This window comes from Pseudophryne corroboree, chromosome 6, assembly GCF_028390025.1.
Source record: "Pseudophryne corroboree isolate aPseCor3 chromosome 6, aPseCor3.hap2, whole genome shotgun sequence".
NCBI classification, from domain to species: Eukaryota; Metazoa; Chordata; class Amphibia; order Anura; family Myobatrachidae; genus Pseudophryne; species Pseudophryne corroboree.
The window spans coordinates 112,909,451-112,923,055 of record NC_086449.1 but is presented as its reverse complement, the minus strand read 5'-3'; the positions used below and the strand labels follow the sequence as shown (position 1 = coordinate 112,923,055).

The 13,605-nt window shown below is 47.6% G+C and overlaps 1 protein-coding gene across 3 annotated transcripts in view; it reads left to right on the top strand.

Annotated features, from left to right (window-relative positions):
- ADGRL1 (adhesion G protein-coupled receptor L1) overlaps positions 1-13,605 on the top strand; it is a 486,786-nt gene that overhangs the window by 328,910 nt on the left and 144,271 nt on the right. For all 3 annotated transcript variants that reach the window (XM_063931701.1, XM_063931699.1, XM_063931700.1), the window contains exon 3: positions 4,523-4,736. In XM_063931701.1, coding sequence (XP_063787771.1) covers positions 4,523-4,736 — 214 coding nt within the window. The remainder of the gene's footprint in view (positions 1-4,522; positions 4,737-13,605) is intronic.

The following is a 13,605-nucleotide window of genomic DNA, read 5'->3' as shown; positions in this document are numbered from 1 at the left end:
AGTAGGACACACTGTGTAATATGCGTGTCGTAGGAGGACCCTCTGTAACGCATGCACCATAGGAGGACACTTTGTAACGCACGTGCCGTATGAGGGCGCTCTGTGTAATGTGGGTGCTGTAGGAGTACTCTCTGTGTAACGTGAGCGCCGTAGGAAGACACTCTGTAACGCACGCGCCGTAGGACACTCTGTAATGCACATGCCATTGGAGGACACTCTGTGTAACACATGAGCTGTAGGAGGACTCTCTGTAATGCTCACACCGTAGGAGGACACTCTATATCATGCGTGCCGTAGGAGGACACTCTGTGTAACGCACGCACCTTAGGAGGATACTCTGTAATGCACGTGCCATAAGAGGACACTCTGTAACATATGCGCTGTAGGTGCCCACTCTGTGTAACACACGCTCTGTAGGAGACCACTCGGCAACACGCACTCTGTGTAACGCCTGCCGTAGTATAACACCCTGTGTAATGCGCGCGCCGTAGGAGGACACTCTGTGTAACACGTGCGCCATAGGAGTGCACTCTGTGTAATGCAGGTGCCATAGTAGGACACTCTGTAGCTCACTGTAGGAGGACACTCTGTGTAACGCACGTGCCGTAGGAGGACACTCAGTGTAACGCACATGCCATAGGAGTACACTCTGTGTAAAACGACGCTAGGTGTAACGCGCGTACCATAGGAATACACTCTGAGTAACGCACTCGCCATAGGATTACACTGTTTAACAAGCTCTCCGTAGGAGTACACTCTGTAACGTGCGCCTTAGTAGTACACTCCGTTTAGTGCACGCAACGTAAGAGTTATTTGGAATTTGCATGCTGAATTACATGAAAATCAGCTATGTATATGGATTGTGTGTAGCTTGCTACCGGTTATATTCCCACTCAGGTGGTAGCGTGGACCCACCACTTAAGTGGGAATACCGGACTGTGGCTGGGATTTCCGACTGCCGGCATTTCTCCCACTGTCAGGATTCCGGCGTCGGCATTCTGAACGCCGGGATCCTGACAGGCGTTATAATACAGGTTGAGTATCCCTTATCTAAAATGCTTGGGACTATAAGAATTTTGGATATCAGATTATTCCGTATTTTGGAATAATTGCATACCATAATGAGATATCATGGCGATGGGATCCAAGTCTAAGCACAGAATACATTTATGGTTCATATACACCTTATACACACAGCCTGAAGGTCATTTTAGCCAATATTTTTAATAACTTTGTGTATTAAACAGAGTTTGTGTACATTGAGCCATCAGAAAACAAAGGTTTCACTGTTTCACTCAAAAAATTCAGTAATATTCCGTATTTCGGAATATTTGGATATGGGAAACTCAACCTGTAACTGCATCCCCGGGAGATTACATATGTCATTTGCATTATATGTTATATACTGGTGCACATTCTAAAGCAGCCAGGACACAGTAACAGTATTTCTGTTATAGAACATCCCATGCCCAATTAATGAGAGAACAGCCATCTGTGAATAGCCAGTGATTACTACAGGCACAAATACTAGTGCAAAAACCCAAACAAACAACTTTATTTCCCAATACTCTGACCAAAAGTAGAAACAGAGCATAATATGCAATAAACAACAGGTGTAAACCAGGCTGGCAATGTTTTTGTCTCTGTGGTGATCTGACCGTATTCAATGGAAATCTCTTAAATCTAGTTGTATGGAAATCTTCCATTGCCCTAGCTGGCACCATGCATTCCACACTGCGCCAAGCTCCTCCAGCTACGAAGCAACGGCCAGGGCTGTAAAACCTGTTTTTTCTCCCACCAGAGCGTGGCATGGCGACCACAGCTGTCTCCAGACAGAGCCAGTAGAATGGAGAATGTGACATCATGAGCCAATGGACTGTGTGACAAACGTTACATGGCAGAATAAGTAACATTACAATAGGCAGGGCTACGATGTCAGCTGGGTGACACGGACCATGTACTGACTTCTTTCCCAGAATAAACCAACACGAGCTGGTCACAGCAATAGCATAAAATGAAACAACTTGTAAAAGAAATAAATGAAGAACTATTTGCATATTACCCCCTGAACAGTATTGCTATAGGCAATGGAGGGTAAATACTGTATTTAGGAGACAATAATTCTTACACTTGCATCCAACCTTCCGATGATGGATTAGGGTTGAGTCCTTACACTGCAAAGTTTGGCTGTAGCTGATGCTGGTCCATTCTTGCATGGCCAGCTCTCTGGTCCTCTGAGCATGGGCAGTGCTGCTGCTTCCTTATGCACGGTCTATAGTTACTATCATCATACAGCCATTGATGGATCACCACCATGCATTCATAAGTAGTCACCATCAGACCTCCTCCACCGATTTGCACAATAGGAACTCGTCCCTATTGATGGTAAAACCATTGACTATTACCAGCAAACTAAATGGCCAGCCCTAGTGAGTGCAGTCATTGGCTGAACTTCTCTAGTTGCAGATGGTGGGGCACAGCGGTGCCTCCTAATCTCTATGTCCTGAGCCTTCACACCCTCTCCAACTGCAGTATTTCAGATACTGTACTAAATGCAAAAGTGTGTACTGTACTGTACTACCCACATAACAGTAGTGCTCTGTAGGGAGCTCAGAAGCACAGTGTATACTGTACTGTACTACCCACATACCAGCACAGTGTTTTGTAGGGAGCTCAGAAGCACAGTGTATACTGTACTGTACTACCCACATACCAGCACAGTGTTTTGTAGGGAGCTCAGAGGGACAGTGTATACTGTACTGTACTGCCCACATACCAGCACAGTGTTTTGTAGGGAGCTCAGAAGCACAGTGTATACTGTACTGTACTGCCCACATACCAGCACAGTGTTTTGTAGGGAGCTCAGAAGCACAGTGTATACTGTACTGTACTACCCACATACCAGCACAGTGTTTTGTAGGGAGCTCAGAGGGACAGTGTATACTGTACTGTACTGCCCACATACCAGCACAGTGTTTTGTAGGGAGCTCAGAAGCACAGTGTATACTAGCCACATACCAGCACAGTGTTCTGTAGGGAGCTCAGAAGTTTTGGTGAGGCACCAGTGTATGTTGTGCAAATCTGTTGTCATGTAAAGTCCTTCCAGCCAGTATATTGAATGCTGGTAAATCATACCCAACCCCATTTTCCCAACACAGCAGGTAACAGGAGGCAATCATGAGACCGCCTGTCAGGATCCCGGCAGTCACAATGCCGACGCCAGAATCCTGACAGGCGGTGAAATGCCGTCACCAGAATACCGACACCACAGGCTTTTCTCCCTTTTTGGCTGTCGACAACACCCATAGGGGGAGAATAGATCCTGTGGCGAGCGCAGCATGCCAGTGTACCTGTAGCGCGGCTAGCGCTGCAAGGCCACAAGGGCCTTTCTAGTGCTCACCCCACTGCCGGCATACTAGTGGCCGGAATCCCGCTGTCAGGATCGTGACAGCCAGAATCCCGGCTGCCAGTATAAGTTATGTATACCCCTGTAACATGGCAGTTAGGATCTGATTTGCTGGTACTTTATTTCCATCCATTTTATCTCTCTCCAGTGCTTAGTACATAAGCCCCTAAATATTTTCTAGGCTATATCAAAGGTTCCCAAACGCGGTCCTTAAGGCACCCCAACAGTCCAGGTTTTAGCTATATCCATGGCTCAGCACAGATGGTTAAATCAAATTGACTGAGGTGCTAATTAAGTCACTTGTGGCCAGGCATGGATACATTTAAAACCAGGACCATTGGGGTGCCTTGAGGACCGAGTTTGGGAACCTCTGGGCTATATGTTTGTATTTGTTTATTTATTTAAATTGGTGGAAATGAAATCCGCCACGGTTCACAAAAAGCCATTAGTGTGCCGGCTGGGATGGATGGACTGCCTCGGTGGCGTGACAGACTGAGCTCAGCTATCAGCAGCCCAGTCTGCCACCAGCTCCAACTGCTACATGGATGTGTATTTCTCCTAGAACCATCAATGGTGTGAGATAGAATAGTGTACTACCATCGATGGCTCAAGGCACCATCGCCATCGATGGCAACCATCAAGGGAGACCATGGCAATAGCCATCCTTATTATGGGGTCTTCTCCAGGACAGTAGACCAACCTTCCAATATCTCAAGTTTCCCACGAGAAGTTGGTGGACCCAGCACTCGATGACATGATTTGTGGAGAATTGCGTCATCACCCTACCCGATGCATTCTTATGCCACAAATTGAAACATTTTACGGTATGGATTAGAGCCGCAATGACGCAATTTGCTGCACCATGCCCCGTGCAGCTCCCACCTCCCTGCCATGATGTCCTGTGGGGAGGTTTTAAAAGTAGTCAACACATGTTACAGGTGCTGTAACCTCAAAAACCTACCTTGACTATATTTATGTAATGCTTCTGTTTATCAAAAAGAATATTGCTTAATTATTCACACCACATTTTGTTCTACTGTTCCGGTGCTCCATGTCAGCTTGCCGTGGTCTTAATCATACATTTGTATAGTGACAACACTTTGTTTTCTCCGACAGGCCTGAGTCGGACGGCTCTTCCATTTGGTTTGATGCGTCGCGAGTTAGCCTGTGAAGGATACCCAATCGAGTTGAGGTGCCCGGGCAGTGACGTTATCATGGTGGAAAACGCAAACTATGGACGGACGGATGACAAAATCTGCGATGCTGACCCCTTTCAAATGGAGAATGTACAGTGCTATTTGCCTGACGCTTTCAAGATAATGTCGCAGAGGTGGGTGTTTTTCCTTCGTATACACATACAGTATGAGGATTGTTTTATATTATTGACACTTCAGACCACTATTGACTAGAGAGGCGGTGCATTAGGGAAGGGGATTTGTTAACAAAGAATTAATGCAGTAAAGGGGTGTCATTGCGCAAATAATCAGGCAATCACAGAGATGCGTGTATTAAATGCGGAGGGCTGGTGCAAATGTACCCAGATGATGAGCCCAAGCACTGCCTAACCGCTTGTGATTGGCTGATTGCGAATGAATATCTGAAGCTGATAGGTGCTTTGCTTGCTGCATCTGCATACACAGTGGCTCTAGCATTACCTAACCACTTTTGATTGGCTGATTGCGAATGAAGCTCTGAAGCTGATAGATGCTTTGCTTGCTGCATCTGCATATGCAGTTGTGCTAGAATGTTTTTGAACCCTTTACAAGTGTCAGAATTTTTGCATAAAAAATAAGATATAAAGTAAAGCTAATAAGTCAGATAACAGATTAAATCATATCATTTTCTATTAGTTTATTGCTCAAAATGATCCAGCATTAAATTCCTTTGTCAGAAAAATTATGAACAACAGTTATTGGTGTCATCCAGGTGAAGACTTGAACGCATTTAAGGTCACATTCATGCAGAAATTCAGAAAACGAAGGTGTTTACATAATTGTAACACCTCTGTATTATGTTTTTGTGTGGGAACACACAAGATGTACCTGCTGTATCAGAGGTTATTTTTAAGCTCCAATGAAAATAGCAAGCGCAACTTTGCAAGAAAAATAAATGGTTTTAAACATGGGTGTAATTGTAGGTGAATTTTCCCTTATAAAATTTTGTTGCATTTTCTCTGTACCTGTGCATCCCATCTAACTGTCTCGCAATCAGCGGGACAGTCCTGTCCTTCTAGGACTGTCCCGCTGACCCACCCGTGGGCCCCAGATTCTCACGGAAAAGGGGGGGGGGCAGTTGGGGGGAACACACACCGCTGCTCTGTAAGTAGCAGGTGAATAGGCATATGTTTATTCACAGTGCAGGGAGAGCATGGGTGAATGTGGCTCCGCCCAATTTTATCACCATGGGTCCCGATCCACTAGCCATCAATGTTGGGAGGTATGTACCAGTGTGTACACCTCAGCATATGGGAGAAAATACTGGGGTTCCATGTAGCTATTTTATACTGTAAATTACTTCAAATTTAACATAATTCCTTGACTTTTATTACTTGGCTATAATCATTCATTCTATTTCTGTAGGATGCTGATAATTGTAGATGTCTGTATTGAGTGTAGCAGGTGGTTGTGGCTTGCCGGCCTCTCTATACCTTAGATGCAGACCAGTTAAATCAGGGGTGGGGAACCTTTTTTCTACCGAGGGCCATTTGGATATTTATAAAATCCTTCGGGGGCCATACAAAAATTCTCAACTTAAAAAATTACCCTGCCCCCCAGTAGGTCTGCCCCTTAGAGGTACTGTGCCAAAAAAATGATGTGGCCAATTAAAATGGGACGTGATACACATATGCTCCCAATAATGCAGTGCCAGATCCACAATTGCCCCCACAGTGCCAGATTCACAATTGCCCCCACAGTGACAGGTATACAAATGCCCCCACAGTGCCAGATCCACAAATGCCCCCACAGTGCCAAATCCACAAATTCCCCCACAGTGCCAGGTATACAAATGCCCCCACAGTGCCAGATCCACAAATGCCCCCCACAGTGCCAGGTATTCAAATGCCCCCCACAGTGCCAGGTATACAAATGCCCCCACGGTGCCAAATCCACAAACACCCCCACAGTGCCAGATATACAAATGCCCCCACAGTGCCAGCTATACAAATGCCCCCACAGTGCCAGATCCACAAATGCCCCCACAGTGCCCCACCCCCCCACCCCACTGTGCTGCTTACCGCTGCTGCTGCTTGCTGCTCCATCCGGCGGCGTTTCGCGGGTGTCAGGACAGGGAGGAGAGCGCGGCTATGTCGGGCGGCGGCGTGTAGGACTTCAAACCAGCCGCCGGTTCGAGAGCCAATCAGAGCTCGCGGACTGGCAGCGGCGGCTCCTGATTGGCGGCCGGTCCGTGAGCTCTGATTGGCTCACGAACCGGCGGCTGGTTTGAAGTCCTACACTCCGCCGCCCGACATAGCCGCGCTCTCCTCCCTGTCCTGACAGCTGAGACACGCTGCCGCCGGACTGAGCGGCGGCGTGTCTCACTGACACAAGTGGGTGGGCCGGAGTAAACGGCTTTGCGGGCCGTATACGGCCTGCGGGTCGGAGGTTCCCCACCCATGTGTTAATGGAAAGACATTTTTTATGTGTTTTTACCAGATGTGCCAAGTTTTGAAAAAGCATTTCAGGAAGACTGTGAAAGTGACACCTAGAAGCGCGGACATGTACTGCTACATCTGAGAGGCGTGTCATAAACATGACTTATATACAAATGTAAATGAGCCCCAAAGCAGTTAGTAAGATCTACTTGTTATTGAAAAGTTTTTTCAATCCATGTTTTAGAATTTAAAAATTCCAGTTTAGGAATTTATACGTTGTATGAAAATAAAACAAAACCACACAACATATCTTTATGATTGAAACACTGGCGGTGATTCAGTAAGGATCGCTGATACGATCCGTACTACATTTACCCCAATGGTGAGAACTCTGCATGTGCAGAACAAGTCCTGCGATCTCAGGGCCTAATTCAGCATGGAACACAGGTACAATGGCATTCTCACGCTGAAGCCCTGTGAAGTGTGCGCACGTGCAGCAGCCACACTGCACAGTCACACACAGTGAGATGCGAAACCGTCTTACTTGTGCAAACGCCTCTGCCTGATTGACAGACAGAGGCGTTCGCCGGGCGGGAGGGGGCTTCATTGCCACAGCATTGGGGGGGTGTGGTCTGGACAACGCAGGCGTGTCCGTACCGTTTGCGAGGTGAGCAGCGGCAGCTGCATGACATCACACACAGCCGCTGTGACCCGGAACATGGCGGGTAGCCGCCTGCCTTTGCAGTTAGGCTGTGTAGGCAGAGGGCTACCCTAAACTTGTGAAAGCATTGCCGCCATGTGATCCTTTCGCATTTTTGCAGGGGGCAGGTCTCGGCATGCGTGGCAGACTTGCCCTGTGCTGGGAGTCTCCCGGCATGGCAGTGTAACGGATCGTAGATGTGCCATCTATGATCCATGCTGAATTAGGCCGTCCGTTTCCTTGGCCTCGCAAGCCACTCTGCGATGGCAAGGCTGAGAAAGCTTAAGGCCCCCACACACGGCACGATATAGCTGCCAATCCGACGAATTGGAACAATATAGCAGCTATATCATTCCGTGTGTGGGCATGATGTCGTCCATTGCGCGCACCCGTGGGGTTGTCCGCCCACACCGCTGATCTTTCTGCATGTTCAAATGATCAGCGATGTGGGCGGAAAATCCCATGCAGCGCTATACAGAGGAGGGCTGGTGTAGCGGGCGGTCGGGCACCAGATCACCCCATCAGCGCCCATCACTCATCGCAGGGGCATACACACTGATCGCTTTTCCCCCCTGCCCAGCGATGTCAGCATGGGGTAAACGGCTTTCCATAACAGGACGCTATGGAAAGCCGCTCACACCGACGTTCATTTGCTGGTGATACCAGTAGATGAACAGCGGCCGCCACCGATGAAGCGGGAGAACGCATCAGCGCCCATCGCTCATTGCTGGGGCATTCACACTGGGTGGCTTTGAGCTGGAAGCAGCTCAACACACCAAAAGTGACCTGCTTTCAGCTCAAAATCGCCCAGTGTGTATAGACCTTTACTCTTCAGGGAGTCAGGGAGATTGCTACTACAGGGAGTCTCCCTGATAATCAGGTGTAGATGGCGAGTATTGTTTTTACTATGGCAATTTCATGTCATCTACAATTTTCCATGGCGCACCTCGAGCACTGCTCTATTGGTACATTGTATGACTGATGTATTATTGTACAATAATACGTTCTCACAAATTGCTGCTGTGTACGGTTATTTAATAAGAAATTATACAATTGACTAGAATGACTTGACATTGGGAATGCGCATGTAATTCGCCTGAATTGTAACCACAACCCCACTCCACCTCAGCTGCTGATTGGCCGGTGGTTGGGTAGGGTTGGGCAAAGGCTTTGTCAGCTGCTGAGTATGTTTGGGGTCAGGAGCTAGGGAATATCCCCTTACATGTCAAGCAATTGTATACACGCAGTTACCCTTAAACTGTAATTTTACCTTTTATAGAAGTGTAGAAAATATCCTTACAGCACTCGCCTTTAGGGAGTATTATTAGTGGAGTTATCAGTAGGGTATCATAGTTGCTAATTATCCCTAATTAAGAAGATGTGTCACTGAAATGTTCCTATTTTTTCAGTATAGACAACTACACAATACCATTCCTACTTTTTTTCTGCATCAGGTTGGATGTCGTTCTAACTATATCATATTTGCCTACTGTTCTGGACATCCCACCGGGGATCCCAGAGTTGGGGTCCAGGGGGCAACTGTGGAGGGTGCACCATCATGATTCACAACTTAGCTAAAGCTGGATACACACATTGCAATATGCACCCGATATATCGTCCGATCCGGCAGATCGGCCGATATATCATTCACATCGTCCAGTGTGTATTACCTATATCGTTACCGATGCACACTCCCACGGGTCGTTAACGATGTACAATATCTCGATATCGTTCAGTGTGTATGAACGATATCGTTTGCGGGGGGAGAGGGGGGGATCTTGCATGATGTCACATCTGATGTGACATCGGCAAGTGTGTACCCAGCCTAAAACTTGGAAGAGTGGGCAGATGTTCTTTAAAAGTTAATAATGATTGAGCAGGAGTGTTCAAATAAACCTGAGATACCAGAGATTGTAGTGCTCCATCGTGTGCCCTAACAGTGCCGCTAATAACCACCTGTGTGTATATACAGACTCCGCAGTAAAAGTGTCCCAGGAAGATCTGTATATCTGTGATGTTATGGGACATGTAGGTTTGGCATTGACGCTGTCCTGTGGGTGAAAGCAACATCTGTCCTTGTACACTGCAGCGCTGTAGCTCCGTATTGGTGTGCTGAGCTGCAGGTCAGTGTAAAGTAACGTGCTCTGAAAGTCTCTGCACTAAACATACATAGGGTATAATGATCGTGTCTGGGAGAAGGTAGCAATGTGATACTCTGCAGGGTATATGAGAAGTAATGCTCTGCATGGATGCGTTAGATGGCTGTGAGAGAGGTGATAGCCCCACACATCCATCGAGTGATATTACAGCTAATGTCTTCTGTAGATCTCTGGCACACTTGGGGTTAAATGATGTACTATTTTGCATGGCTCCGGCATCGGAAAATGATGAGCCTCTGCGACATGCGGGTGGTTAGGGATTGGTATTCTGTATGGGTCACAAGCAAAAATAGCTTGTTGATGTGATGTTCTACAGATGTTTTGAAGGAGAGAGGGCATGGTATGATGCTCTGCAGTTCAGTTATAAGGAAAGGGATGCTGTTGTAATGCTCTGCAGACTTGTACTTGTACTGAGTCTTTTTGTCAGCAGCATGGAATATAACACAATGCTCTGCATGTCGCTGAAAGTGAAAGATGGGATGAAGGGGGTAATTCTGAGTTGATCGCAGCAGGAAAATTTTTAGCAGTTGGGCAAAACCATGTGCACTGCAGGGGGGGCAGATATAACATGTGCAGAGAGAGTTAGATTTGGGTGGGGTGTGTTCAATCTGCAATCTAACTTGCAGTGTAAAAATAAAGCAGACAGTATTTACCCTGCACAGAAACAAAATAACCCACCCAAATCTAACTCTCCATGCACATGTTATATTTGCCTCCCCTGCAGTGCACATGGTTTTGCCCAACTGCTAAAAAATTTCCTGCTGCGATCAACTTGGAATTACCCCCGAAATGTTCTGCCTGTTTCTGAAAGGGAAGCAGCTGGTGGTGCAATGCTCTGCATGTCTCTGAACGTAAAGGGGGTGGTAGTGCAATGCTCTGCATGTCTCTGAAAGTGAAGAGGTAGGGTCCAGTGCTTTTTAAGTCTATAAAAGTGAAGGAGCTGGTGGTGCAATGCTCTGCATCTCTCTGAAAGATAAGGTAGGGTGACCATATTATCCCTTTTACCTGGGACGCTCATGGATTACACAGGTTCTATGGCTGGCTGACTTCAAACCTACATTTCAGCTGGTTTTAATCAGCCACAGAACCTGTGTAATCCATGAGCGTCCCAGGTAAACGGGATAATATGGTCTCCCCAGATAAGGACCGTAGCACAATGCCCTGTAAATCGGTGAAAATGAAGCTGCTGGAGGTACAATGCTCCGCATGTCTCTGTAAGGGGCTGTTGGTACATTGCTCTATAGACCAGCTGTAGTGAGATAACAAGCAGGCAGTGAAGGGGTTAGCAGGAGCATGATGCCCTCCAGATCTGTAATATTCTCCTGACACTGCTACTTAATGACACCTGATCTCAGCTGATGCAACTACTGCGGCCCCCCTGACAGGCAACCATTCTGTACACAGACATACACACGCATTCTGATACACCAACACTGCACTCACACAAGACGCACACACAGCAGCATCTAGACCAGAGGATAGCATCCATTGACTCTCCATGCTGTGGCTGACAGGCCATGCTGGAAATTGTAGTTCCTCTGCGGATGAATCTGCTGGTAGAATAGGCCTGGTCCAAGCTCTTCTGTCCTGTTCCTTGGTTACTCCCAGCACAGGCATGCGGGATGCTGGAAATGTGATGTCCTGACCTTCATTCAGGCCCATACAATGTGTTTACATCAAGTGTGGCGAAGGAAAGGTCTCTGCTAGAATGCAAAGAACACAACATAACAGAGGCCTTGTTGTACTAACATGTTTCCAGGTGGTGAGGTGTATAGCTGGGGCACAGACAGGGCAGAGGCCTGGCCCGGCAGATAGAGATTCCTCAGAAACAGAACGTTTTATGTTGTAGGAACAGTTTTACTCTCATTAGTCTAAACAACAGAAGCCATATATTTAGGTGCCTTTCTCAGCGCGTCAGAGCTCCTGTTGTATTCATTACTCATTAACCATGGATGAGCAGGAGATGAAGTGGGTGGGATGGGTGGGATCGGAGCATCCATCTTTTCTCTGACGTCCTAGTGGATGCTGGGGACTCCGTAAGGACCATGGGGAATAGACGGGCTCCGCAGGAGACTGGGCACTCTATAAGAAAGATTTAGTACTATCTGGTGTGCACTGGCTCCTCCCTCTATGCCCCTCCTCCAGACCTCAGTTAGATTTCTGTGCCCGGCCGAGCTGGATGCACACTAGGGGCTCTCCTGAGCTCCTAGAAAGAAAGTATATGTTAGGTTTTTTATTTTACAGTGAGACCTGCTGGCAACAGGCTCACTGCAACGAGGGACTAAGGGGAGAAGAAGCGAACCTACCTGCTTGCAGCTAGCTTGGGCTTCTTAGGCTACTGGACACCATTAGCTCCAGAGGGATCGACCGCAGGACCCGTCCTTGGTGTTCGTTCCCGGAGCCGCGCCGCCGTCCCCCTTACAGAGCCAGAAGCAAGAAGATGGTCCGGAAAATCGTCGGCAGAAGACTTCGGTCTTCACCAAGGTAGCGCACAGCACTGCAGCTGTGCGCCATTGCTCCTCATACACACTTCACACTCCGGTCACTGAGGGTGCAGGGCGCTGGGGGGGGGGGCGCCCTGAGCAGCAATAAAAACACCTTGGCTGGCAAAATAACCACAATATATAGCCCCAGAGGCTATATATGTGGTAATTACCCCTGCCAGAATACAGAAAAAAGCGGGAGAAAAGTCAGCCGAAAAAGGGGCGGAGCCATCTCCCTCAGCACACTGGCGCCATTTCTCCCTCACAGTTCCGCTGGAAGGAAGCTCCCTGACTCTCCCCTGCAGTCTACACTACAGAAAGGGTAAAAAAGAGAGGGGGGGCACTAAATTTAGGCGCAGTATAACTTATAGCAGCTATAAGGGGACATAATTCAGTTAGTCCCTGCATTATATAGCGCTCTGGTGTGTGCTGGCATACTCTCTCTCTGTCTCCCCAAAGGGCTTTTGTGGGGTCCTGTCTCCTTTAAGAGTGTGTGTGCGGTGTGTCGGTACGGCTGTGTCGACATGTTTGATGAGGAGGCTTATGTGGAGGCGGAGCAGATGCCTATAAATGTGATGTCACCCCCTGCGGGGCAGACACCTGAGTGGATGGATTTATGGAAGGAATTACGTGCACGTGTCGACTCCTTACATAAAAAATTTGACGACATGCCAAATGCGGGACAGCCGGCTTCTCAGCTCGTGCCTGCCCAGACACTTCAAAGGCCATCAGGGGCTCTGAAACGCCCACTACCTCAGATGGCAGACACAGATGTCGACACGGATACTGATACCAGTGTCGACGACGATGAGTCAAATTTAATGTCCACTAGGGCCATTCGTTGCATGATTGAGGCAATGAAAGAGGTATTACACATTTCTGATATAAACCCAGGTACCTCAAAAAAGGGTATTATGTTTGGGGAGAAAAAACTACCAATAGTTTTTCCCCCATCTGAAGAATTAAATGAAGTGTGTGAAGAAGCGTGGGCTTTCCCCGATAAAAAATTGGTGATTTCAAAAAAATTACTAATGGCGTTCCCTTTCTCGCCAGAGGATAGGTCACGTTGGGAAACGCCCCCTAGGGTGGATAAAGCGCTCACACGTTTGTCTAAAAAGGTGGCACTACCGTCTCCGGATACGGCCGCCCTAAAGGAACCTGCTGATAGAAAGCAGGAGGCTATCCTAAAGTCTATATATACACACACTGGTGTTATACTGAGACCAGCTATTGCTTCAGCGTGGATGTGCAGTGCTGCTGCTGCT